This window comes from Chlorocebus sabaeus, chromosome 6 (genome assembly GCF_047675955.1).
Source record: "Chlorocebus sabaeus isolate Y175 chromosome 6, mChlSab1.0.hap1, whole genome shotgun sequence".
In the NCBI taxonomy this organism is placed as follows: domain Eukaryota; kingdom Metazoa; phylum Chordata; class Mammalia; order Primates; family Cercopithecidae; genus Chlorocebus; species Chlorocebus sabaeus.
Genome location: NC_132909.1, coordinates 56080422 through 56104976, shown reverse-complemented (window position 1 = coordinate 56104976; position 24555 = coordinate 56080422). Strand labels below are relative to the sequence as shown.

The window sequence follows — 24555 nt, the reverse complement described above, 5'->3', positions numbered from 1 at the left end:
GAGGAGCACTCCTGAAATAGCCTGTGAGTCATCGGGGAGAAGCGGCCCTCCCCCTCTCCTCCTAGGCTGCCAGTTCTAACCCCATTGATGTCTCTAGGGCCCCCACAGCCCTATCCCTGGGGGCCTGCAGGCAGGCCGCCCCACCTTACCGTCCTGGTTCCGGTCAAGACTGTGAAACATGAGCAGCAGACGCTGTTCCCGCTCCTGTAGGTAGCAGGAAAATTCCTCCAGGTCAAGCCCGCCATCTGGGTCAGTGTCCCCCTCAGAGGAGATACCCTGGCAGAGGAAAAGGGGACAGAGGTGACTCCAGCAACCTGCTCCTGATCTGGAGGGGACGCACGTCACCTTATGCCTTAGGAGCCCAGAGCCCCCAGTGCCTTGAGGAAGGGGACAGAAGATATCACCCCACTTCTCCCTCAGTCGGCTAGCTTCTCAGTCAGATCCCTACAGCCACCACAGGTCTGTGCCATGAGTGAGTGGTTCCTGGTGAGCAAACTGAGGCTCTGCAAGGTCAAGCCACCAGTTCAAGGTCACAGAACCAGGAAATGGTAACCTTGGGTTCTCGTCTCTAAAGCCTGTCCTCCCAGCTGTCTCTTGTTTTTATTTTTTATTTTTATTTTTAGGTACCTCATTCCTGTTGAACCCAACTGCCTCTTTAAAAAACCCTGTCCACATGGGGGTCCTAGGAGTTCCCTTTGGAGACAGCCCTGGGTGATGTGGGGTAGGAGAGAACCAAGCGGAGTGGCTGAGGCCTTCGTTTTTCCCAGTTGGGAAGTGGGAGGTTGGACTGGTCTCCGGGACGCTGTGGTGGTTTTAGGGCGATCTGGGGCTACAGGTGTGGCAAGGGCCTGCAAGGTGTAGGTGGGGGTGGCGGGGGACAAGTCCTAGTGATAGGTGCATTTCCAGCTGCCGGTGACCGCAGACAGGATCGGGTCCCTGGCTGGGGCAGCCCGGGACAGTGAGCCAGGCCCGTGAACAGCCCATGAAAGGGCAGGCCAGGGAATGTAAACACAGGGACGGGGGCAGCTGCAGGCCAGGGCAGTAGGTGCCCAGAGGATGGAGGGTGTGTCTCCTGGAGGTGGGAGCAGGGCACGTCTTGGGCTGTGCAGTCCGGAGGAGGGTGTGTCCCGGGCAGTGGGCAGGAAAGCGCCCCCATCTCTTCCCAGGCAGACACCCCCTACTCCCAGGGAGGGGGATCGGGTGTTGGCCGCGGAATTGCAGACTTGGGGCCTCGGCGGCCCTGTCTTGAGCGATTCCGTTAGGCCAAACACGAGTGGGTAGGGGGAAGGAGACAGAGACACAGACCCTGGAGTCCAGCCACAGGTAGTCCCTGGTGGCTCCGGCCGCCCCATTCAGGGGCTTGGGTGACCGGGAGCGGGCGGGGCCGGGAGGGGAGGAGATCCCCGGGAGTGGGGGTACCTGTTGGGCGCCGGGGTCTGGGTTGCCCCCGCCCAGCCTGGCCAGCCCCTGGCGCAACTCGTGCACGTCCACGCGGCCATCCTTGTTACTGTCCAGCTCCTCAAACAGGCGACCCCAGCGCTGCCGCCGCTCCGCGTCACCCGGGCTCCCCCGCATGGCGCCCGCCCGGGGGGGAGGGGAGGCCCGGCAGCGGCGGCCTCAGCGGGGGCTTCTCGGCTCCCCCTCCCCCCCGGGACCCCGCAGGGTCAGCTCCCGCGGCCGCCTGCTCCGCAGCCTCCGTGCAGCCCGCTGGGCTCTGGCACTTGCGGGAGGTGGTGACTGCTAGCCGTCGCCGCCCGCGCCAGAACTTGCGTCTCCTCCCCCGACCGGCATTGGGGGGAGGGGACCGAAGGCGGAGCTGGGGGCGTGGGGAGGGAATGTCTGGGATGGTCTGGTATTGCACAGCCGAGGGAACACAAGAGTTCTTTCTGGGAAGAGGGGCTAGGGAGCTCAGTGGTCTCAGAGTTCCGCCTCTGCGTGCCTCAGTTTACCCTTTTCCCCTTTGCCCAAGGGGGCAAGGTAGAGAGCTGTCGGGGATTGGGTTTCATAATCCCCTTCCACTTGACCTCCCCGCCACACGCACTAATCTTCAGGAACTCAAGTTCTCGCTTCTGCCAGACGCACGCAAGAACCCTGCAACATCTCGCTCGCTCTCTGCCCGCCCACGCCTGACACCTTCTCCTCTCGGCCGCAGAAACAGAAGATCCAGGCGCTATGCGCTCCCACCGTCCCTTCCTCCCGCCCGCGCGCCTCCTTTCTCGGTCCCAGTCCTACCGGGAAACAGAAAATCAACACGCGGCGCGGCTGCAAAGTCGGTTTCCTATTGGTCAGCGCCGCCTGGGCTGAGCCCGCCCGCCCCGCCTCTTCTCCCACCTGGGCGGGGCCTCTCCGCGGACCCCCGGCTGCCTCCTGCCCGCAGTCCAACTACCTGCCAGGAGATCTTAAAGAGGCCGCGGCCGCATTCAGACGCTGCGCGGCATGGGGAGGGGGTGGCTCAATGTCCCGGACGCGGGGTTGAGGATCCCAGTGTTCGAGCGCTGGAGGCGGGGCCCCAGCCTGTAGCGCTCGCTGCACCTGCGGAATGTCCCTACTACTAGTTTCAGGCGCAGTTTCTCTATTCACCATTAGGGGGAAGGGAGCCCAGACCACTTGACAGCGAATAATAACAAAAGCTCACTTTGATTCAGTGCGTTGCACATGCCAGGGCTTTTACTCACCTCTCGCGTCGTCGTTGCCGAAACCCTATAAGGTAGGTGGTACTGGCGTTCGCACTTTGCAGATAAGGAAACGGAGGTTAACTCATTCTTAGTGGGCATTCTCTGATGCCCACTAAGGGGCAAAGTAGGGGTTTAAAGAGATCTGGGATCCTTAACCATCACTCTATCCCCTAGAAGAAATTAATCCTTTTTTTTTTTTATTTTTGAAACGGAGTTTCTCTGTTGTTGCTTAGGCTGGAGTGCAATGTCGCGACCTCGGCTCACTGCAACCTCCGCCTCCCGGGTTCAAACGATTCTCCTGCCTCAACCTCCCGAGTAGCTGGGATTACAGGCGCCCACCACCAGGCCCAGCTAATTTTTTTTATTTTTAGTGGAGACAGGGTTTCACCATGTTGGCCAGGCTGGTCTCGAACTCTTCACCTCGTGATCCACCCGCCTCGGCCTCCCAAAGTGCTGGGATTATAGGCATGAGCCACCGCACCCAGCCGTGAGTTTTGTATTTTTAGTAGAGATGGGGGATTTCACCATGGGGGCCAGGCTGGTCTCGAACTCCTGATCTCAGGTGATCCTCCTGTTTCAGCCTGCCAAAGTGCTGGGATTACAGGCGTGAGTCACCGCACCCGGCCTGGCCTAATTATTCTTTAATCATCACTCGTCACCCAAGGGTCCTTAGGAGGGGGTCTTGTTATTATCATCATCGTTTATCCAAAGATACAGCATTGGCCAGGCTCAGTGGCTTAGGCCTCTAATTCTAGCACTTTGGGAGGCTGAGATGGGAGGATCGTTTGGGGTCAGGAGTTCGAGACCGGCCTGGGCAATATAGCAAGACACCCATCTCTACCAAAAATAAATAAATAAATAAATAAATAAATAAATAAATAAATAAAAGAAAAGAGAGAGAGAGAGAGAGAAAACAAAGATACAGCCGTGAGGGCATATTTGGGTCACTCCCAGCCTCTGCCTAGACAGGTGTGCTGGAACAGATGTGCCCCAGACAAATGAGTCTCTTCTAAGAGACGCCCCTAGCAGAGATTTTCATTCACGGTTGTTCCTTGCAGGTGCCATACGGCATGGAGTGATACAGAGGTTTTTTTCCGTGTAAGTGCCCCCAAATAGGTGTTTTCTCACAGATGCATCCTTGACAGGTGGGCCTCAGTGTATGTGAGCCCCTGCCCTGATGGTTTTACCCACAGATGTGCGTCAATGTGAGTGTGCCCCATGCAGAAGTTCCAAGTTCTTCCCCTCACTTGAGCTCAGTCTCATACAGGTGTTCCTCCTACAAGGTGCTTTCCCTTACCTCACAGGTATGTTTCTGAACAGGTTTCCCTCCACCCATGAATGCATTCTACAGTCTCCCGCCCCATAGGTGTGTTTCAGTAAAGCATACACCCATCTGGGTATGTTTCCATATAACCAAGTCCCATATAGGTCTACGTAAATGCAGGTATGTCTCATACAGGTATTTACAAGACACTGACACCCCAGTAATTCCCCAATACAAGTGCTGTACATTTCATAGGTGAGCCATGCAGATGTGTTCCTAAAACAGGTCTATTCCACATCAGAGTGCCTTAGCTGTTTGTGATGATAACGCAGGCGTGTTCTGTGGAGATATTGTCCACCCTGGTGGTATGTATCCATTTGGTCATATTTCTTTTCTTTTCTCTTTTTTTTTTTTTTTTTTTGACAGAGTCTTGCTCTGTCACCCAGGCTAGAGTGCAGTGGCGTGACCTCGGCTCACTGCAACCTCCGCCTCCAGGGTGCAAGCGATTCTCTTGCCTCAGCCTCCCAAGTGGCTAGGATTACAGGCGCCCACCACTACGCCAGCCAATTTTTGTATTTGTTTTAGTAGAGACAGGGATTTCACCATCTTGGCCAGGCTGGTCTTGAACTCATGACCTCGTGATCCACCTGCCTCGACCTCCCAAAGTGCTAGGATTACAGGCATGGGCCACCATGCCCAGCCTTGGTTATAATTCATATAGCTGTGATTCAATGCAGATTTTTTTTCTTTTTATGGGATGGAATTTCACACTTGTTGCCCAGGGTGGAGTGCAATGGCCCAGTCTCAGCTCACTGCAACCTTTGTCTCCTGAGTTCAAGCAATTCTCCTGCCTCAGCCCCCGAGTAGCTGAGATTACAGGTGCCTGCCACCACACCCAGCTAATTTTTGTATTTTTAGTAAAGCCAAGAGTTTCACCGTGTTCGCCAAGCTGGTCTGGTCTCGAACTCCTGACGTCAGGTGATCCTCCCGCCTAGACGTCCCAAAGTGCTGGGATTACAGGCACGAGCCACTGCACCTGGCCACATGTTTTCTGTGTGTTCTTATAGGTGAATGCCTGTGCAGTAGTTGTCTTCTGTACAGGTTTGATTCCACACAGGTGTTAACCGTACAGGTGTTTTATCTTTTAAAAATTTTTTTAGAGACAGGGTCTCACTTTGTCACCCAGGCTGGAGTACAGTGGTACAATCATAGCTCACTCACTGTAACCTCCACTCCTGGGCTCAATCCATCCTCCCACCTCAGCCTCCCAAGTAGCTGGGACTACAGGTGCGTGCCATCACATCCGGCTAATTTTCGTATTGTTTTGTAAAGATGGTGCTCCCTATGTGGGCCAGGCTGATCTCGAACTCCTGGCCTCAAGTGATTCTCTTGCTTTGGTCTTTCAAAGCGCTGGGATTACAGGATCACGCCAGAGCCCCGGGCTTATTTTCTTCTTCTTCTTCTTCTTCTTTTTTTTTTTTTTTTTTTTGGTAGAGAATCAGGCCTCGCTGTGTTGCCCAGGCTGGTCTCGGACTCCGGGCATCAAGCGATCCTCTTGCCTCAGCCTCTCAAAGTGTTGGGATAACAGGCATGAGCCATTGTGCCTGGGCGGGTGTTTTTTCTCATTGAGCGCTCCCCATCCAAGTCTGCCCTAGGTAGGAGTGCCTCGTGCACGGGTACATACATACCCCGTGCGTCTCCACACCTGTGCGCTCCTACACATGGCTCGCAATGCAGGTGTGAGGGTCCCGTTACAGGTGTGCCCGCAGCGCGGCCCCGCCCCCTTCTTGGCTCCGCCCTCTTATCGAGGCTCAGGTGCACAAGCCGGAAGTGCGCTCTCCTCCCAGGTGAGTGACTAAACTTTCCGGGTCACGTGAGCGGGCGGAGCCGGTGGGATCGAACCCAAAGACCGACCGACGGACCGAGGGTTCGAGGGAGGGGCACGGACCAGGAACCTGAGCTAGGTCAAAGACGCCCGGGCCAGGTAGGAAAGCAGGACGCACCGCTAGGCCTGCGCCCTCGCCCGTCCACCCTACCCGTCCCGTCGCCTTCCTTTCCCCAGCCCAGGAACGCGCTCCCGGGAGTTAATCTTTAATCGCTGACCTCTGGCGGCTGGGGCGGGGCGGGACTCATGGGTGCCCTGGCGCCAGTTGTTTCTCCTGTGGGCCTGCGCCTGGGTCCAGACCCCGATCCCAATGCCCAGGCCTCTCTCCTTCTCCTGCCCCCAGGTGCCCCGCCGCAGGTGCCCCTGGCCGGAGATGCGGTAGGAGGGGCGCGCGCGAGAAGCCCCTTCCTCGGCGCTGCCAACTCGCCACCCAGCCCATGGCGAACCCCGGGCTGGGGCTGCTCCTGGTGCTGGGCCTGCCGTTCGTGCTGGCCCGCTGGGGCCGAGTCTGGGGGCAACGTAGGTACCAGCTGAGGGCTCTGGGGGGAGGGGTCCGGATTCCTGGATCTCTGCTGGGGACGTGGCTTAGAAGCGCTGGGTATCTGGGGCACAGAGAGGGTCAAGAATTGGGAAGCGGGCAAGAAATACCTTCGGGAGGGGTCTACAGGGTTAGGGCTCAGGGAGATTAAGATTTCTAGTTTCTTCCTTGGACCTTGGGAGGTGGTCTAGGAGACCTGAGTTCCTGAGCGAGGTGGAATTGTGTGTTGTAGTGGGGACTCCTCAGTAGGACTTGGTGGGAGGTAAGGGCTGTGTGCCTGAGTCCTGGCATAGTGCAGGTGTTTTGGGTGAACTGGGAGCTGGGAGGAAGCCTGCCAAGCCCGGTCGACCTGGTTGGCTGAAGGTGTAGACCCCAGCCATTCAGTCTTAGATTTGTTTTGGGAGCCTGGGGGGAGGGGTGAGTCAGACACTCCAGGGAAAAGCTAGGCCCGCCCAGATCCTTAAGCGCCCAGGGCCGGGTGGTGAGTGGGGGAGGGTTGGACTTCCGGACACCCTACTGGGCTCTGCTGGGCTGGGTGGGGGGGTGTCTGGAGGAGCAAACACCTGAGGGACAGGTCCTGCCTGCAAGGCGCCCACTGTCTCTGCGAATGAAAGGCAGAGTCTGAACTGGGACTTGCTGGGGGGAGGTGAAGGGGAATGACCAAAGCAGGTGCCCATGGGCGGGGATGGGAGAGAAAGATGGAGACTGATTTATTCTCTGCCTTCAGCCTCCACAGGATTGACCTCTTCTGCATATGGCAGTAGCACTGTTGGGCCTTCACCCACCAGCCCCAGCTCCAGCTCCAATGGCAACTTGGTGAGTTGGAGGTATATGGGGGAAGATGGCAGCAAGGATGTTATCCAGGGGCCACACGTACAGCATGTAGAGAGGACTGGACACCCCCTTCCCCCAGAGGTGGCAGGTCAGGGTGGCTTTGGAGAGCTCTAAGTAGGAGAGACCTGAAGTCTTAGACCAGGAAGACTAGGAGACCCTAGAGGGAGTGGGCAGGAACACTGTAGCTGTCAGATGTGGGGGCTCAGGAACTCCACATGCCTCTCAGGTGGGTGGGGAAGCAAGGAGCTCAGACTTGGTAGATATGATGAAAGCAGGAGTCCCGGCTGGGCGCGGTGGCTCACACATGTAATCCTAGCACCTTGGGAGGCTGAGGCAGGCAGATCATGAGGTCAGGAGTTTGAGACCAGCCTGGCCAACATGGTGAAACCCCATCTCTACTAAAAATACAAAAAATTAGCCAGGCAGGGTGGCACACGTGTGTAATCCCAGCTACTCGGGAGGCTGAGGCAGGGATAATCACTTGAGCCCAGGAGGCGGAGGTTGCAGGGAGCTGAGATCGTGACACTGCACTCCAGCCTGGGTGACAGAGCAAGACTCTGTCTCAAAAAAAAAAAAGCCCAAGTCCCAGACATGGCAGGTGCTTACGAGGGGTGTCCCAGACATGGCAGGTGGTGGGGAGCCTTAGCACCCCAGATAAGGTAGGTAGGGATCCAGGAAGCCCCAGTGTAGGGATCAGATCACCAACAGTGGCAGATATGTGTGTGTGTTGTGGGTTAGGGGTTGATGAGGGGGGTGCAATTCAGGTGGAGGTGGACAGGCTACCCAGGCTCAGGTGATTCACCCCTGTCCCCTCTCTGAAGTCTCAGGAGGCCATCACTGCTATCATTGTGGTCTTCTCCATCCTGGCCATCTTGCTCCTGGCTGTGGGGCTGGCACTGTTGGTGTGGAAGCTTCGGGAGAAGCGGCAGACGGAGGGCACCTACCGGCCCAGCAGCGAGGAGCAGGTGGGTGCCCGTGTGCCACCGACCCCCAACCTCAAGTTGCCGCCGGAAGAGCGGCTCATCTGAACGCTGGGGCCTGCTGCAGTCACCAACACTGCCCAGGACTGCGGGGTGCTGGCTTGTACACTGCAGCTGCCACCGAGACACCAGCCTCTGATGGCTCAGGAGGACTTGTGGGGAGAGGCTGGGGGCACCCACCTGGTGGGCTCTGTGCAGCATGTTGCCTCTGCTTGGCTGTGCCTGAAGCTCAGGGTGCTGGGGCTCGGGACCCACCTCCCCGCTTGCGGAACCAACTTTTCTCTATGTGTCCTGCAGGCTCCACAGCCCCTTCTCCTTTCTTTCAGTTCTCCCATGCAGCTGAGGCCCGGGCCCCTCAGGACTCCAAGGAGACGGTGCGGGGCTGCCTGCCCATCTAGGTCCCCTTTCCTGCATCTGTCTCCCTTCATTGCTGTATGACCTTGGGGAAAGGCAGTGCCCTCTCTGGGCAGTCAGATCCACCCAGTGCTTAAGAATAGCAGGGAAGAAGGTACTTCAAGACTGCCCCTGAGGTCAGGAGAGGATGGGGCTATTCACTTTTATATATGTATATAAAATTAGTAGTAAGATGTAATAAAAGCTTTATTGGTGTGTTTGAGCTGGTGGGAGCATTAGCTGAGATGGAAGTGACGAATGCCGAGAGGAATTGTAAGGTTGCCGGGATTCTAGAGGACCAGGAGGCTTCCTGGAATTCCCCGCTACGACTCAGAGAGGCTGCCCTTGGAGGGACAGAGGTGGGTGGGATGGATTTCTGAGCAGAATGAGGGCACCAGAGAAATTCACCAGGAAAAAACCAGCTTTGGGTTCCTGTGGCTTTACTGAGGGACTGGGGTCTCTCCTGGACCCCTGATTCTTAACCCTCAAAGCACTTCTTAAGATCAGCGACTCTGGGCCGGCTGCTGGGCTGGAGTTTTTGCCAGTTGCTGGTGGGTGTAGCAGGGGAATTTGGAGCTCCTGGTTCCTTGAGTGGCTGGAGGTGAGCGTGCTCTGCTAGCAGGGCCTTGGGAGACTGGGCTCTGGGGTCCTCCAGAGAACTGGGGTCTGAGGAAGGATCAAGGGGCTGGGACGTCCAGGCTATATCAAAGTTGGGCTTTGTGGGGGCCAGAATTTGGGGGCTTTCTGGAGGGCTGGGCTCAGTGGGTGCAGTGGAGAGCCAGGAAGTGGGGTTTTCCTGGGTTCTAGAATCTTCAGCTGCCTTGTGGGAAGGGGCGAGATGAAGAATTAGGGGCTCTGTGAGAGGAGAGGGTTCGGGGTCCCCTCGGCTGCTTGGGTCTGCAGAAGCTGTTGAGGACTGGGATGGAGAGATGATTTCTTGGTCAGACTCTGAGGGTATTAGCTGGGACCTGGGGTCCTTTGAAGAGCTGGTGGCATCCAAAGACGAGGTGCTTTGCAGGGATGGCAGGGACAAGGGCTGGGGCTCTGGCTCTGGTAGTTTCTTATCGTCTGGTTGCCATCTTGGTATGTTAGGCTAGGTGGGATGGATAGGGAAGTTGTGGCTTTTAGATGGCAGAGGGGCTGGCAAGTTGGATGGACCATTAGGGGAAGACCTGGGGGGGGGTTGGGGGAGTGGGCGAGGCTCTCACCAGGCTGAAGCAGCTGTCCAGGTCTCCTCTGTGACAGCAGTCTAAACTCTGGCTCGGTCTCAGGCTGCCTGCACTCTTGGCTCCCACGCTAAGACTGTCCAGGATCTCGCTCAACAAATCCAGTTCTTCTCCAGACCCTAAGAAGCTGCTGTCCAGAGCTTCTTCTGCCCACGGGCACCCCTCATCCTCAGAACTCAGAGGGGGTGTCCTGGGTGAGGATGGGCAGACTCAGATATTTGCCCGAGACCCCCCAGCCCTGGTCAGGCTGCTCTGGAGTTTGGGGACCCTCTTCCCCATCAGTCCTGGCCTCCCACTTTCAACACCGCTGTTCCCTTTTAGCCTTACCCCACCCCTGGGGGCTCGGAAGGTCCCTCTTCCAGCCGGGGTCTCCTGCTGGGGCGAAGGGGCCGGTTCTGCAAAGGGTGGGGGTGATAGGACCTCAGGAGACTGCAGAATCAGGGGACTGAGGCTTGCTAAAGGAGGGTGAGTGTGAAGTGGGTGCCACATATTTGGGAAGTTGAAGAAGGAGGTGAGATGTCTGGATGGGGACTGGGATGGGTGGAGGATTCAGTGATAATTCTAGGTGTGTGCATGGCGGGAGGGGGCGCTCTCACCTGTCCAAAGTGCCGAGTGATTGGGAGGCGTTGCTGCAGGCGGTCTGAGCGGCTGGTGAGGGCTGGGACCCTCAGAGAGCCCCCCCTCTGCAGGATAGAGTCCCCATCCTAGGAAGAGAATGCATGAACTGGGAACCTCTGCCACGAAGTCTCCCCATCACCCCCTACCATTGGTCTTTAGTTAGTCTTTTTTTTTTTTTTAAATGAAGCTTCACTCATGTTGCCCAGGGTGGAGTGCGTGGTGCAGTCTTGGCTCACTGCAACCTCTGCCTCCGGGGTTCAAGCGATTCTCGTGCCTCAGCTTCCCAAGTAGCTGGAATTACAGGCATACGCCACCATGCCCAGCTAATTCTGTATTTTTAGTAGAGATGGGGTTTCACCATGTTGGTCAGGCTGGTCTCAAACTGCTGATCTCAAGTGATCCACCTACCTCGGCCTCTCAAAGTGCTGGGATTACGGGCGTGAGCCACCGCACCCAGCCAGTCTTCTTCTTCTTCTTCTTTTTTTTTTTTTTTTTTTTTTTTTGAGACAGAGTCTCCCTCTATCACCCAGGCTGGAGTGCAGTGGCACGATCCAGGTTCACTGCCCTCTACCTCCTGGGTTCCAGCAATACTCGTGCCTCAGCCTTCCAAGAGCTAGGATTACAGGTGCCCACCACCACGGCTGGCTAATTTTTGTATTTTTTTTTTTAGTAGAGACAGGATTTCTCTATGTTGGCCAGGCTGGTCTCAAACTCCTCACCTCAAGTGATCGGCCCTCTTTGGCCTCCCAAAGTGCTGGGGTTACAGGAGTGAGCCACCGCACCCAGCCACAGTCTTCTTTTTTTTGAGACAGGGTCTCTCTCTGTCACCCAGTCTGGTGTGCAGTGGTGCTATCTCAGCTTACTGCAACCTCCGCCTTCTGGACTCAAGCAATCCATACTCAGCTAATTTTAAAATGTTTTTTTTTTTGTAGAGACAAGGTCCCACTATATTACCCAAGCTGGTCTCAAACTCCTAGACTCAAGTGGTCCTCCTGCCTCGGCCTCCCAAAGTGCCAGGATTACAGGGGTGAGCCACTGCACCCGGCTGGTTGGTCTTACCTTATACATTAGAAGGCTCTGCACCCCCTTCAAGCCACTCTTGGCCTATAAAGCAGTGGAGAGAGAATTACCCGAGGGTGGTGGGATCCTCAGCATTTGAGAGCTCAGCCTTCTGTCCCCTAAGATAGCTTTATTTTGCCATCTGCGTGTCTCAAATATATTCACCACCCGCCATACACCACCTAAGAAGTCAATGCAAACTTTTACCCCTTTGACTAATATAAAATTAGTATTCCCAAAGTCATCCCCAAATAAAATGGGGAATGGTGAAGCAACAGGGCAAGGTGTTCCTGTCTCAAAGTTGTGAAGAATAAAATCGCATGGACAATTTTAAGCTGCAAAACTGGTCCCAGGAAACTTCTGAGCTTGGGAGAAAAAAGGCAGAACCTGGAACTGTGGCATCCAAGGACAAAGAATGTTTGCCGGTGAATCTTGGCTGTCAATTTTACAGGGGGGTGGGGGGTAGGATTCCAACAAAAATGAGTATAGTAAATAAAAAAATAAAAGGGGGAAGAGCTGTTAAGGGTTTAACTGCTGGTTCAGTTCTGATTAAATCATTTGTGTTTAAAGTGTCTGCCAGGGTCAAAATACTCCATCCTTGGGAGGTCAAAGTGTCCTCTGTCCCCTCCCCCTCGTCACCCCAGCGAGAGTGGCCTGTCCAGCTCAGCCTCACCGAGCGGTACATGTTCTTGACTGCTGGTTGGGTCTTGGCCTTGACTGAGTGCAGGAGGGCACCACCGCCTTTCTGCAGGAGAGGAAACACCAAGGGGGAGGGGCTAGGGCGAGATCCCACCTCCCCATCCCAGGTTGTGTGGTGCTGATCAAGCCCCTTTCCCCCTCTGAATCTCCATTTTTTCACCTCCATAAATGAACACGATCGTAGTCATGACCCTACCTGCTGACTGTTGTGGAATTAAATTAATCCATTGAGACACACTTAAGTGTTTTTTGTTTGTTTGTTTTTGTTTCTTGAGATGGAGTCTCAAAGAACAGAGGTTTTTGTTTGTTTGTTTGTTTGTTTTTGCTGAAATGCAGTCTCACTCTATCACCCAGGCTGGAGTGCAGTGGCGCCATCTCGGCTCACTGCAACCTCCGCATCCCGGGTTCAAGCGATTCTCCTGCCTCCGCTTCCCGAGTAGCTGGGACTACAGTCGCCTGCCACCATGCCTGGCTAATTTTTCTAATTTTAGTAGAGATAGCATTTCACTGTGTTGGCCAGGATGGTCTCGATCTCCTAACCTTGTGATCTGCCCACCTCAGCCTCAAACTCCTGATCCCAGGCAATTCGCCTGCCTCGGCCTCTCAAAGTGCTGGGATTACAGGCGTGAGCCACCGTGCCCAGCCAACAAGCGGTTTTTGAGACAGGGTCTTGCTCTGTCACCCAGGCTGGAGTGCAGTGGCACGATCTCGGCTCACTACAACCTCCACCTCCTGGGGCTCAAGCCATCCTTCCACCTTAGCCTCCCGAGTAGCTGGGACTACAGCCACACCTAGCGAATTTTTGCTTTTTTTTTTTTTTTTTTTTTTTTTTTTAAGAGATGGGGTTTCGCCATGTTGCCCTGGCTGGTCTCAAACTTCTGGTCTCAGCAATCCTGTCTCTGCCTCCCAATGTGTTGGGTTTACAGGCCTAAGCCAAGGCCTATTGTTTTGGTGGTCTTACCTTTAGATTGTCTGCCCAGAGCTGATAGGATCGAATGGTCCCTGGGGTAAGGAGAGAGTGTGGTGGTCACCAAAGGCTGGCTGAGGCTGGGGGTGCTGGTGGGTTGGGGGGACCCGGGGACTGGACTCACGGCTCACCTGAGGAGGCCCCGCAGCCGGTGATCTCCTGCTCAAATTGATCTGAGAAGCCCTCCCCATTGTTGAGCTTCTCCAGTCGGGCTTCGATGAACTGGGGTGGGGGACAGTAAATCAGAAGCAGCAGGAGACACATCTGAATGCCAGCACTTTGCAGCCTGCCTGCTATCAAGATGTAGAAGCCATCTCTGGCCTCCAACCTGCCCACCCCCAAGCACCTGGGAAACTGGAGCCCACTTTATTTTTTATTATTTTTTTTGAGATGAAGTCTCACTCTGTCACCCAGGCTGGAGTGCAGTGGCAAGATCTCAGCTCACTGCAAGCTCTGCCTCCCCGGTTTAAGTGATTCTCCTGCCTCAACCTCCCAAGTAACTGGGATTACAGGGGTGCACCACTATGCCCAGCTAACTTTTATATTGTTTGTAGAGACATGGTTTCCCCATGTTGGCCAGGCTGGTTTTGAACTCCTGACCTCAGGTGATCTGCCTGCCCTGGGCTCCCAAAGTGCTGAGATTATAGGCGTGAGCCACTGCCCCCAGACCAGAGCCCACTTTAGGAACCAGAGATCCCACCTTCTCCTCTCTCCCCAAGTCAGGACCTGTCCCCAGGGACCAAGCCCCGCCCCTTTCAGGGACCCAGAAATTGATTTCTGCCTCCTCTAGACCTACCCACCTGCTCTCAGTGAGCCAAGAGTAGGTTGACCCCATCTTTAGGGATCTTGTGGTCCAAGCTACCTTCTCCCAGGGGCCTAGAAGTCCAGTCCCACCTGCCACCCCTTCCCCCATATCCCTAGGACTCAGGAAATCCTGGGATTTCACAGTTAGGATCTGTCCCCTCTGGAGTCCAGCTTGGGCCACCACCCCAGTCCCAGAAAGATACCTGCTTAGGGACCTGGGATTTGGTTCCACCCTGATTTCTCTCAGGGACCTAGGAGTAGGTCTTGTCCTCCAGGAACCCAGGAGTTGGGGGCTCCCATGTTTTTGTTTTGTTTTGTTTTGTTTTATTAGAGACAGAGTCTCGCTCTGTCATCCAGGCTGGAGTGCAGTGGCATGATCTCAGCTCACTGCAACCTCTGCCTCCCGGGTTCATGTGATTTTCCTGCCTCAGCCTCCTGAGCTGGAATTACAGGCGTACCGCACCACGCCCAGCTAATTTTTTAATTTTTAGTAGAGATGGGGTTTCACCATGTTGGTCAGGCTGGTCTCGAACTCCTGACCTTGTGATCCACCTGCCTCGGCCTCCCAAAGTGCTGGGATTACAGGCATGAGCCACTGTGCCCGGCCGGGGGCTCCCATCTTTAGGAATCCAGGAGTTCAATCCTTCCCCACTTGGGAACCCTGGAGTAGGGGATCCTGCTGGACTGTCTACAGCGATACCCTCAGGGACCCAGGAGTCTGCCCTCAACCCTGCCAGTTCAGACAAGCCCTCAGGGTCTCAGCAGTCCACCTCCAGCCCCAGCTGGACCCTCAGGGCTCTGGCATACCTGTTTGAACAGCTGCAGGTGCACAGCCCGCCGGTGGAAGGCCTGCAGAGGTGCCCCAGGCTTCTGGGCCAAGAAGGCTTCCTCACTGAAGGTCACTGGCTGGCCCTGGAACAAGCGTTGGAGTTCTGAGCTCCCTGGGGTGTTCCTGGCCCTCCCTCATTCTACTATATATTTAGGTAGCAAACATTGATTAGGCACCTGCTGTGTGTCTGACCCTGTGTGGGGCCTCGTGGATGGCAGGGAGGACTTAAGCTGTTTTGTTGTTGTTGTTGTTTGTTTTGTTTGTTTTGTTTTTTGAGACAGAGTCTCACTCTCTCGCCTGGCTGGGATGCAGTGGCGCAATCTCAGCTCACTGCAACCTCCGCCTCCAGGGTTCAAGCGATTCTCCTGCCTCAGCCTCCTGAGTAGCTGGGACTACAGGCACGTGCCACCACTTCCAGCTAATTTTTGTATCTTTAGTCGACATGGGGTTTCACCATGTTGGCCAGGATGGTCTCGATCTCTAGACCTCGTGATCCACCCGCCTCAGCCTCCCAAAGTGCTGAGATTACAGGTGTGAGCCACTGTGCCCGGCCCTGTTTTTTGTTTTTTTTTTTTCATTTCTTTTTTTGAGTCAGGATCTCACTCTGTCACCCATGCTGGAGTGTAGTGGTGTGATCTTGGCTCACTGCAACCTCTACCTCCTGAGCTCAAGTGATCCTCCCACCTCAGCCTCTCAAGTCGCTGGGACTACAGGTGCACGCCACTATGCCCGGCTAATTTTTGCAGTTTGTGTAGAGACAGGGTCTCACTATGTTTCCCACGCTGGTCCGAACTCCTGGGCTCAAGCAATCCACCCACCTTGGCCTCTCAAAGTGCAGGGATTACAGGGTGAGTCACCCACCTGGCTGATTTAAGTGTTTATCTTGAGTAAGGTGAAGACCTGCAGGGCTGTGGGCAGGGGAGGGAAATGATCTGACTCAGGTGTTCACAGGTGACCTCTGGTCACTGCGGGGAGGACAGACTCTGGGAGATAAAGCAGAAACCTGCTTGCAGGGGGCCGGGCGCAGTGGATCACACCTGTAATTCCAGCACTCTGGGAGGACGAGGTGGGTGGGTCACCTGAGGTCTGGAGTTTGAGACCAGCCTGGCTAACATGGTGAAACCCCATCTGTACTAAAAATACAAAAATTAGCCAGTGTGGTGGCACATGCCTGTAATCTCAGCTGTTCGGGAGGCTGAGGCAGGAGAATTGCTTGAACCTGGGAGGTGGAGATTGCAGTGAGCTGAGATTGTGCCACTGCACTCCAGCCTGGGCAAGAGAGCAAGACTCTTCTCAAAAAAAAAAAAAAAAAGAAGGAAAGAAGAAGGCTGCTTGCGGAGGAGTCCCAGAGTAGAGATCAGTGCATTAATTTTAGGCAAACAATGACAGGGTCCAGACCAGGGCAGAGACAGAGGAAGTGGGTGGTCTGTGTGCAGATTTGGGATGCAGAGATGACAAGAATGTCAGATGCTCAAGTGATACTGGACCCCCCTGCCCCAACAATTTTATAGCTTGGTTGTGCAAAACAGGGGAGGACGCTTCAGAGATCGAGGCCCTGGCTTCAACATTCACCCACTGTGGGACTTCTCCAAAGCCTTGGTTTCCTCATATGGAAAATGGGACTATCGCAGTATCCATCTCAAAATGTCATGAGCATTAAATGAGATAATAGCAGCAGTAGGAGCTAGCATTTATTGAGTGCTTGCTGTATGCCAGGTACGATTCAAAGTGCTGGGAAGATACTGATTCACTGATTCTAATTTGGGTGGCACTATGGGGTCCCATTTTACAGAGGGGCAAACAGAGGCAGAAAGTAAGCACTCCATTAATGCTACCTATCATCATTATTATTTATTTATTTATTTATTTATTTATTTTCTTTTTTTTTGAGAGGGAGTCTCTCTCTGTCGCCCAGGCTGGAGTGCAGTGGTGCGATCTCCACTCACTGCAAGCTCCACCTTCCGGGTTTATGCCATTCTCCTGCCTCAGCCTCCCGCGTAGCTGGGACTACATGTGCCCGCCACTGCGCCCGGCTAATTTTTGTCTTTTTAGTAGAGATGGGGTTTCACTGTGTTAGCCAGGATGGTCTCGATCTCCTGACCTCGTGATCCGCCCGTCTCGGCCTCCCAAAGTGCTGGGATTACAGGCGTGAACCACCGCGCCCGGTCTATTTTTTTTTTTTTTTTTTTTTTTTGAGACGGAGTCTTGCTCTGTCGCCCGGGCTGGAGTGCAGTAGCCGGATCTCAGCTCACTGCAAGCTCCGCCTCCCGGGTTTAAGCCATTCTCCTGCCTCAGCCTCCCGTGTAGCTGGGACTACAGGCGCCACCACGCCCGGCTAGTTTTTTTTTTTTTTTTTAGTAGAGACGGGGTTTCACCGTGTTAGCCAGGATGGTCTCGCTCTCCTGACCTCGTGATCCGCCCGTCTCGGCCTCCCAAAGTGCTGGGATTACAGGTTTGAGCCACTGTGCCCGTCCTCATTATTTTTTTAATTAAAAAAATAGAGAGGGTGGCCGAGCATTGTGGCTCACACCTGTAATTCCAGAACTTTAGGAGCCCGATGCGGGCAGATCACCTGAGGTCAGGAGTTCCAGACCAGCCTGGCCAACATGAAGAAACCCTGTTTTTACTAAAACTACAAGAATTAGCTGGGCGTGGTGGTGCGCACCTGTAGTCCCAGTTATTCGGGAGTCTGAGGCGGGAGAATCGCTTGAACCCCGGAGGTGGAGGTTGCAGTGAGCCGAGATCATGCCACTGCACTGCAGCCTGGGCGACAGAGTGAAACTCCGTCTCAAAAACAAACAAACAAACAAACAACAACAGATGGGGGGGGTCTCACTGTGTTGCTCAGGCTGGTCTTGAACTTCTGGGCTCAAGCAATTCTCCCATCTCGGCCTCCCAAAGTGTTGGGATTACAGGCGTGAGCCACTGCGTCCGGCCATCTACCGTACCTATCATTATATTACGATTCATTCAGGAACCCACGGGACCTCTCCCGCAACGGCCCCGCTGCTCACCGGGCTGCAGACAAGTGCATCACGGTACCCTCCGAAGAGCAGGGCCTGGGCTTTGAGGAAGAGACGGGACACCCCTTCCCCGGGGGCCAGGGCGACCTTCCTGAGTCGGAGCCTCAGCAGGGACACCTGAAGCACAAGGGAGTGGCCCTGAGTGGGCAGGTGTGGGGCCCTCGCCTCCCGGGGCAGGAAGGTGGGAGGGGCGACACTGACCACGTCTGGAGGCAGCGCCTGCACATCGTTAAATGTTGTCTCCAAGGTATTGGCGTCGACGTTCAGCACCACGACGTCCTCCAGAGCTTTTTCTCGTACTCTCTGCGGAAAAGCGGGGCCGGCCGCTCAGAGTCCGAGAGTCCTTGGCAGAGGAGGGCATCTGGGGATGTAGAGGGAGGGGGAACCCTCACATCCCCGCCGTCTGGGTGGATACGCGCTCACCTCGGCGAGACTGGCGTGCACTCCAATGAGGTAGGGCATGGGCGCGCTGCGGACCGAGGGGACGGGGTCATGCAGGCACCGCCTCCAGGGCCTGCCCCCAGGCCCGGCCCCTCCCAGCTTCCCTCGCTCACCAGCAGTAGTCCAGCAGGTGTGGGGGCAGCGTGGGGATCAGCACGTGCTCCCAGCGCATGGGGTACAGGAGCGCGCAGGACGCGTGGACGCACGAGGTCAGCTGGGGGGCGATGGCGGGGCGTGAAGTCATGGCCTGGACCCTCTAGCGCGGGGGTCTCTTCCAGCTGCATTTCCCACGTCCCCAGTCTCCTGTTCCCCCTTCCCATCCACTGCTGGGTAACGAGTGACAACTCGATCCCCTTTAGAAATCATGTGGAGACCAGGAATTTGGCCACTTAACAGTGCTTTAAGCAGGTGAAGCCAGGACTTATCCCGTCCTGATCCCTCTCTCTAAGGGGCGCAGTTAATAGGCAACACCCCTGAGTCTTCCCGCATACAGGTGGAGCAAGGACTGAGCCTCCACGCACTCCACCCCGAAATAGGTGGAGCTATGATGTAGCCCGCCCTTGTCCCGCCCCTAGGTGTGGGGCCACGACCTAACTAACCCCACCCAAAGAAGTGGAGCTGGAATGCAATTATTCGGCCCCGCCCCTAGGGGTGGAGCCAGTCTCCGCCTCTGCCTTTGACCCTGGGTCTCGGGGTCCCTGGCAGTATGGGTCTCTAGTTGTTATCTGAGTCCCTGTGATCCTAGGTCCCTGGGTATTCGGGTCCCTGGGTCCCTGGGTCCCTGGATCTCTGAGTCCCTGAGTCCCTGGGTCCCTGAGTCCCCATGTGTATAGGTCCCTAGTTCTCAGTGTACCTGAGGGTCCGGAGGGGTGGAGCCAGACCTGTTGTGGCCCATAGTAGGTGGAGGCTGAGCACAGTACTCCCAAAAAGGAGGAGCTAAACGCAGCCCCCTCCCACAAGGGCGGGGCCAGAATTCAACTCTCCGAGACCTTCGAAGGGGCAGGGCCAGGGCTTCGCCCTCAGGTCTCGCGCAGTCGGGTTAGAGCCAGGAATCAGCCCCGTTGTCCCGCCCCCAGGGGCGGAGCCAGACCCTGCTCCCACCCCCGCCCGGCGGGCCCCGCCTCACTGTGCTGAGTTTGCTGGCGGTGAGCAGGACTCTTCTCTCCGCCAGGAGCGCCGCGAACAGCGCCACGATGTTCTCGTCTGTCACGGCCACCACCAGCTCCGTTAGGTTCCTCTGAGGATCAGAGAGGTTCGCTGGGCGTGGACTGGCCCCTGGATCTTGCATCCCCGGTCCGGGTTTCGGGACCTGTTCCCATCCCCAGAGACCCCTCCTGGGTCCCCACTCACGTTCTCAGGGATGGATGGCAGGCGGCCGGAGTCCGGGGCCACGAAGCAGGACAGCTGGTGGGGGTATTGGCAGGGGGATCAATCAGTCAGGAGGCTGGCCTCACCTGGACCCCCGACCTTCCAGGGTTCCCGAGCCCCGCTCACCGGCTTGCTATTTCCCGGGGTAGGGGGCAGGATACCCTGCCCGCTGGAGACGGTCACTCCACTGCCCTGGGGAAGAGGCACGATTCTGTGGTCATCAGGGCTGGGGCGCAGCCCTCCCATCCACCTAAGGTCCAGCGCCCAGGGAATGGGAGCTACTCACCAGCTCCAGCCCCACTGAGGCCTGGGGCCCAGACAGGGACTGCTGAAACAGATTTTGAAGAAGTTCCTCTGCCTCGGAGACCTGGGTGGGACGTGGAGGGGGTGGGGGGGGTGGCTGAGCCAGATGTGGGGATTGGGGATTCCGAGGGCTCTGAGTAAGCTTGAGTGGTCTGGGAGGAGCCAAGGGCTCAAGTCAGGCCTGGGAGGGTTTTTTTTTAATTTCTTTAAAAGAAATTTAATAATAATAATAATAGAGACAAGGTCTCTTTTAGAGAGGTCTCTAATAGAGACCAACCCAGGCTGGTCTTGAACTCCTGGGCTCAAGGGATCCTCCTGCTTCGGCCTCCCAAAGGGCTACAATTACAGGCGTGAGCTACCGCGTCCGGCTTTTAAAATTTTTTAATTTAAATGTTTCCTTGTAGGCCGGGTGCGGTGGCTCACGCCTGTAATCCCAACCCTTTGGGAGGCTGAGGCATGCGGATCACCTGAGGCCAGGAGCTTGTGACCAGCCTGGCCAACGTGGTGAAACCACGTCTCTATTAAAAGTACAAAAAAAAAAAAACAAAAAAAAATTAGCCTGGCTGGTGGGCCAGGGTCTTGCTCTGTGTCCCAGGCTGGAGTGCAGTGCTGTGATCATAGCTCACCATAACTTCGAACTCCTGGGCTCAGACGATCCCCCCACCTTACTCTTTGGAGTAGCTGGGACCACAGCTGTGCACCACCACGTCTGGCTAATTTTTCTTTCTTTCTTTTTTTTTTTTTGAGATGGAAATTCACTCTTGTTGCCCAAGCTGGAGTACAATGGTGTGATCTCGGCCAACTGCAACTTCTGCCTCCCGGGTTCAAGCGATTCTCTTGCCTCAGTCTACGAGCAGCTGGGATTACGGGCATGTGCCACCACACTGGGCTAATTTTTTTGGTGTTTTTAGTAGAGACGGGGTTTCACCACCTTGGTCAGGCCGGTCTCGAACTCCTGACCTCAGGTGATCTACTCGCCTCTTCCTCCCAAAGTGCTAGGATTACAGGTGTGAGCCACCGAACTCGGCCAATTTTTTAAAAGATTTTGTAGAGGCAGGGTTCTCACTATGTTGCCCAGCGGGTCTCAAACTCCTGGGCTCAAGCGATTCTCCCACCCCAGCCTCCCAAAATGCTGGGACTATAGGTGTGACACAGTGTGCCCTGCCAGGCCTGGGAGATCTGAAAGGGAGGGGTTGGGAAGTTGGGGGGGTGGGGGCTGGGACTCCCACAGGAATGAGAGAGGGGCTGGTCTCACCTGGTCCTGGGCTAGGAGGTCTCCCACTGTGTTCAGTAGCTTGTAAAACACCTCGAACCAGGGCAAGTGGCTGTGGAGAGAGGAGACACGTTCCACGAAGTGTCCCTAAGCCTCAGCCTTTCCCATCCCCCCCGCATCCAACCCCCATATCCCGCACCTGAGGATGCAGAGACAGCTCTGGGTACCCGCCCGTAGGCGGCAGAAACCAAATCTGCGGTTGCCGGCAAGGTCTGTGAGGGCGAAGGTGAAATGCTGCACGACGGGGCTGGGGGGCTCCCTGGAGTGGGAAGGGCTGTTAGAGAGACCTGGACATCCCAGCTGTCTGAGGATGTCCTCCCTCCCCAGCAAAGTTCCTGGGATCCTGAGTGTATGGGTCTCTAGTTGTCAGGATCCCTGCAAGCCTGGGTCCCTGGGTCTCAGAATCCCTGGGTCCCTGAATCTCTGGGTCCCTGGATCTCTGGGTCCCTAGGTCCCTGGATCTCTGGGTCCCTGAGTCCCTGAGTCCCTGGGTCCCTGAATCTCTGTGTCCCTGGATCTCTGGGTCCCTGAGTCCCTGGGTCCCTGAATCTCTGGGTCCCTGGATCTCTGGGTCCCTGGATCTTCTTGGTCCCTGGATCTCTGGGTCCCTGAGTCCCTGGGTCCTTGAGTCCCTAGGTCCCTGGGTTCCTGAGTCCCTGGATCTCTGGGTTTCTGGATCTCTGGGTCCCTGGATCCCTGAGTCCCTGGGTCCCTGGGTCCCTGGGTCCTTGGGTCTCTGAGTCCCTGGGTCCCTGGGTCCTTGGGTCCCTGAGTCCCTGGGTCCCTGGGTCCCTGGGTCCCTGGGTCCCTGGGTTCCTGAGTCCCTGAGTCCCTGGGTCCCTGGGTCCCTGGGTTTCTAAGTCTTTGGGTTTCTGAGTCCTTGGATCCCTTAATCCCTGAGTCCCTGAGTCCCTGAATCCTTGAGTCCCCGAGTCCCTGAGTCCCTGAATCTCTATGTCTCTGAGTCCCTGGGTCCCTGGGTCCCTGAGCCCCTGAGTCCCTGGATTCCTGAGTCCCTAAATCTCTGAGTTCCTGAGTCCCTGAGTCCCTGGGTCCCTGGGTCCCTAAGTCCCTGAGCTCCTGGGTCCCTGGGTCCCTGGGTTCCTGAGTACCTGGATCTCTGGGTCCCTGAGTGTCTGAATCCCTGGATGCTAATGCATATAGGTCCCTAGTTCTCAGGGCTCCTGAGCACCTGAGTCTTTGAGTCTCAGGGTCCTCTAGTGTATGGGTTTCCAGATGTCTGAGTCTCTAGGTGTTGAGTCCTTGGGGCCTCTGAGAGATCTGAGTCCCTGAGTCCTTGGATCTCCCCGCCCTTCCATACCTTTCCACATCAAAAGGGAAGCAGAATTTAGGCACCATCTGCATAGCTTCCTGGAGATGAAGAAAAGTGCAGACTGCTTGGCCACTGAGGTTGGGCACCGCCTCCCTAGGCTCCAGGTCCAAGAAACAGAGTCCCCTCCCCCTGGGGGACAGGCCCTGGCCCTGGGGGAGCAAGGAGCCAGCTTGAATACCTGGTCCCTGAAGTCTGGAGGGAACTGCCGCAGGATGGGGGGATCTGTAGAAGAGAGCAGGCCTCTAAGTTCAGTGACCCAGGCCCACCCTCCCCTCCCACTCCCTCACTCCCAGGCTCCCAACTCACCCTCCTGCAGGGAGGCGGGGCAGGCCGCTTCGAAGAACCAATCAAACACGGCAGGGGAGCCCCCTCTGTGGGATGCAGAAGGGATCCAGAGACTTGCTTCTAGGCATGTGTGGTTGTGTCTGCCACTTTGCACACAAGCGTGGTTGTGTGTGGCTGTGCCACAAGGTGCGTCGGCATGTACATGACTTGGGCTCTGTGGCTGTGAGTGTGTGGTTGTGTGAGGCTGTGTGTGCAGCAGTGTTAATGGTGCGCACAAGTACAGGATGGAGTGAGAAAGTGTGGCTATGTGTGTGTGGCTGTGTGTGATTGTGTGTGACTAAGTGTGTGGCTTGTGTGAGCAGGCAGTGAGTGTGTGTGTGATCCTGTCTGCTGTCTGCCTGAAAAGACGAGACTGTCCCCTATATCTGTGGGGTGGGACTGCATGGATATAAAGGACAGCCTGTGCAGTCTAAAGCTAAGTGAATGACTATCTATCTATCTATCTATCTATCTATCTATCTATCTAATTTTTTTGAGATGGAGTTTTGCTCTTGTCACCCAGGCTGGGGTGCAGTGGCACAATCTTGGCTCACTGCAACCTCCGCCCCACCCAGGAGGTTCAAGCAATTCTCCTGCCTCAGCCTCCCTATAGCTGGGATTACAGGTGCCTACCATTATGCCAAGCTAATTTTTGTATTTTTAGTAGAGACAGGGTTTCACCATATTGGCCAGGCTGGTCTCGAACTCCTGACCTCAGGCGATCTGCCCACCTTGACCTCCCAAAGTGCTGGGATTACAGGCATGAGCCACTGCATCTAGCCACGACATCTGTATTTTCTTGTATAGATGTGAGTGTGTGTGCCCGAGCAAGTGAATGACGTCTATATTTTCCTGTACAGCTATGAGTGTCGCTGGGTAACTGCGTGGGATCCTTGTGGGCCGTCTGTGTGTCTCTGTGTGTGAGACCCCATAGAACCCTGGTGGCTGATCCCACATGTCTCATCAGAGGAAGGAGGGCAGGATACCTAGGTACTTACTGTAAGCCCTGCAATCTCTGCTTTCCTCCTCTGCCCCCATATCAAGCAGAAGATGCAGCCTTGGGCTCAAGGAGAGAGACAGGAGATCTGGAGGGAGATCAGCTGCAGACACACTGTCCTGCCCAGTTGCACACACAGTCTCTGCCATGCGGCTCCCCAGCACTTCACCCTCACGCTGACACACGTCACACACGATCACCCACTCATACGAACACCCAGCCTCCCCTCTGCCCTGATCGCCCCCCGTGGGCCCCCCTGAAGCCATCACTCAGATATACCAAGGACAAAGCTCAGAGGGGTACACGCATCCACAGAGCTACAGACATAATCATAGGAGCTGAATATACAGAGAGAGACAGGAGGGGACCAAGAGTGGCGTGTCCCAGAGTGGAGGTCATAGTGGAGGCTCGTGGAGTATCTGATTCCAACCACCTGCCCCTGCAGGTCACTGCACCTCCCAGGCCTGCTCCAGCCCCAGCTCCCCTCTGCCCTGGCTCAGGCCTGGCCTGGGAATCTTGTACTAGAGAATGAGGGATGGGGAGACTCTTACTCAGTTCTGGATTCCATGGTCCCTGCAGGGCCAGCCCAGCGGGGCCCTCTCCCCAGGGGTCCTGGGGGCCTGTGTTTGCTGGGCCCCAAGCCGGCTCAGCTTCCTGTGTGGCTGAGAGAGGAAGTTTAACGGGTGACGTCCCCGGACAGAGGCCCTGCCCCCACCCCCTGT

At 55.9% G+C, this 24555-nt stretch overlaps 3 protein-coding genes across 7 annotated transcripts in view; 1 reads left to right on the top strand and 2 right to left on the bottom strand.

The window, feature by feature from the left end:
• The window catches only part of SLC25A23 (solute carrier family 25 member 23), a 25305-nt gene extending 23592 nt beyond the window's left edge, over positions 1-1713 (bottom strand). Inside the window, exons 1-2 of one of the 3 annotated variants that reach the window (XM_037994546.2) lie at positions 1420-1713; positions 150-276 (exon numbers count right to left, since the gene is read on the bottom strand). In XM_037994546.2, coding sequence (XP_037850474.2) covers positions 150-276; positions 1420-1575 — 283 coding nt within the window. In that variant the 5' untranslated portion in view covers positions 1576-1713. The remainder of the gene's footprint in view (positions 1-149; positions 277-1419) is intronic. The other 2 variants (XM_007994993.3, XM_007994991.3) reach the window with 2 other exon arrangements.
• On the top strand, positions 919-8792 carry CRB3 (crumbs cell polarity complex component 3). 3 transcript variants are annotated; one of them, XM_073017055.1, is made up of 6 exons: positions 919-1323; positions 2052-2707; positions 2909-6347; positions 7090-7178; positions 8018-8161; positions 8503-8792. In XM_073017055.1, the coding sequence occupies exons 3-6, from the start codon at positions 6071-6073 to the stop codon at positions 8572-8574; spliced, it is 582 nt and encodes a 193-aa protein (XP_072873156.1). In that variant the 5' UTR covers positions 919-1323; positions 2052-2707; positions 2909-6070; the 3' UTR covers positions 8575-8792. The 3 variants fall into 3 exon arrangements, with proteins under 3 accessions (XP_072873156.1, XP_007993177.1, XP_007993180.1); XM_007994986.3 differs by lacking the exon at positions 919-1323 and having other exon boundaries at positions 1890-2707; XM_007994989.3 differs by lacking the exons at positions 919-1323; positions 2052-2707 and having other exon boundaries at positions 5787-5923; positions 6168-6343.
• Positions 8759-24555, bottom strand: DENND1C (DENN domain containing 1C). Its single transcript, XM_007994985.3, has 23 exons — positions 24385-24555; positions 22819-22883; positions 22691-22734; positions 22501-22550; positions 21319-21438; positions 21162-21231; positions 19890-19970; positions 19730-19795; positions 19586-19639; positions 19362-19472; positions 18349-18449; positions 18218-18263; positions 17996-18097; positions 17786-17911; positions 14750-14854; positions 13270-13360; positions 13133-13173; positions 12146-12217; positions 11473-11517; positions 10392-10499; positions 10123-10190; positions 9778-9985; positions 8759-9662 (listed from the first exon to the last, which is right to left on the bottom strand). Exons 1-23 carry the CDS (start codon positions 24399-24401, stop codon positions 9048-9050), a joined length of 2406 nt encoding a protein of 801 aa, XP_007993176.1. The 5' UTR covers positions 24402-24555; the 3' UTR covers positions 8759-9047.

Coding starts and splice junctions, on each gene's coding strand:
- CRB3 (XM_073017055.1), top strand. CDS start 6,071: ATGGGTGCCCTGGCGCCAGTTGTTTCTCCTGTGGGCCTGCGCCTGGGT. Junction 7,179..8,017: donor CCAGCTCCAATGGCAACTTG/GTGAGTTGGAGG, acceptor CCCTCTCTGAAG/TCTCAGGAGGCCATCACTGC. Junction 8,162..8,502: donor GGCCCAGCAGCGAGGAGCAG/GTGGGTGCCCGT, acceptor CCTTTCTTTCAG/TTCTCCCATGCAGCTGAGGC.
- DENND1C (XM_007994985.3), bottom strand. Junction 17,912..17,995: donor AGGCGCTGCCTCCAGACGTG/GTCAGTGTCGCC, acceptor CTTGTGCTTCAG/GTGTCCCTGCTGAGGCTCCG. Junction 13,361..14,749: donor ACCTGCAGCTGTTCAAACAG/GTATGCCAGAGC, acceptor CCCCCACCCCAG/TTCATCGAAGCCCGACTGGA.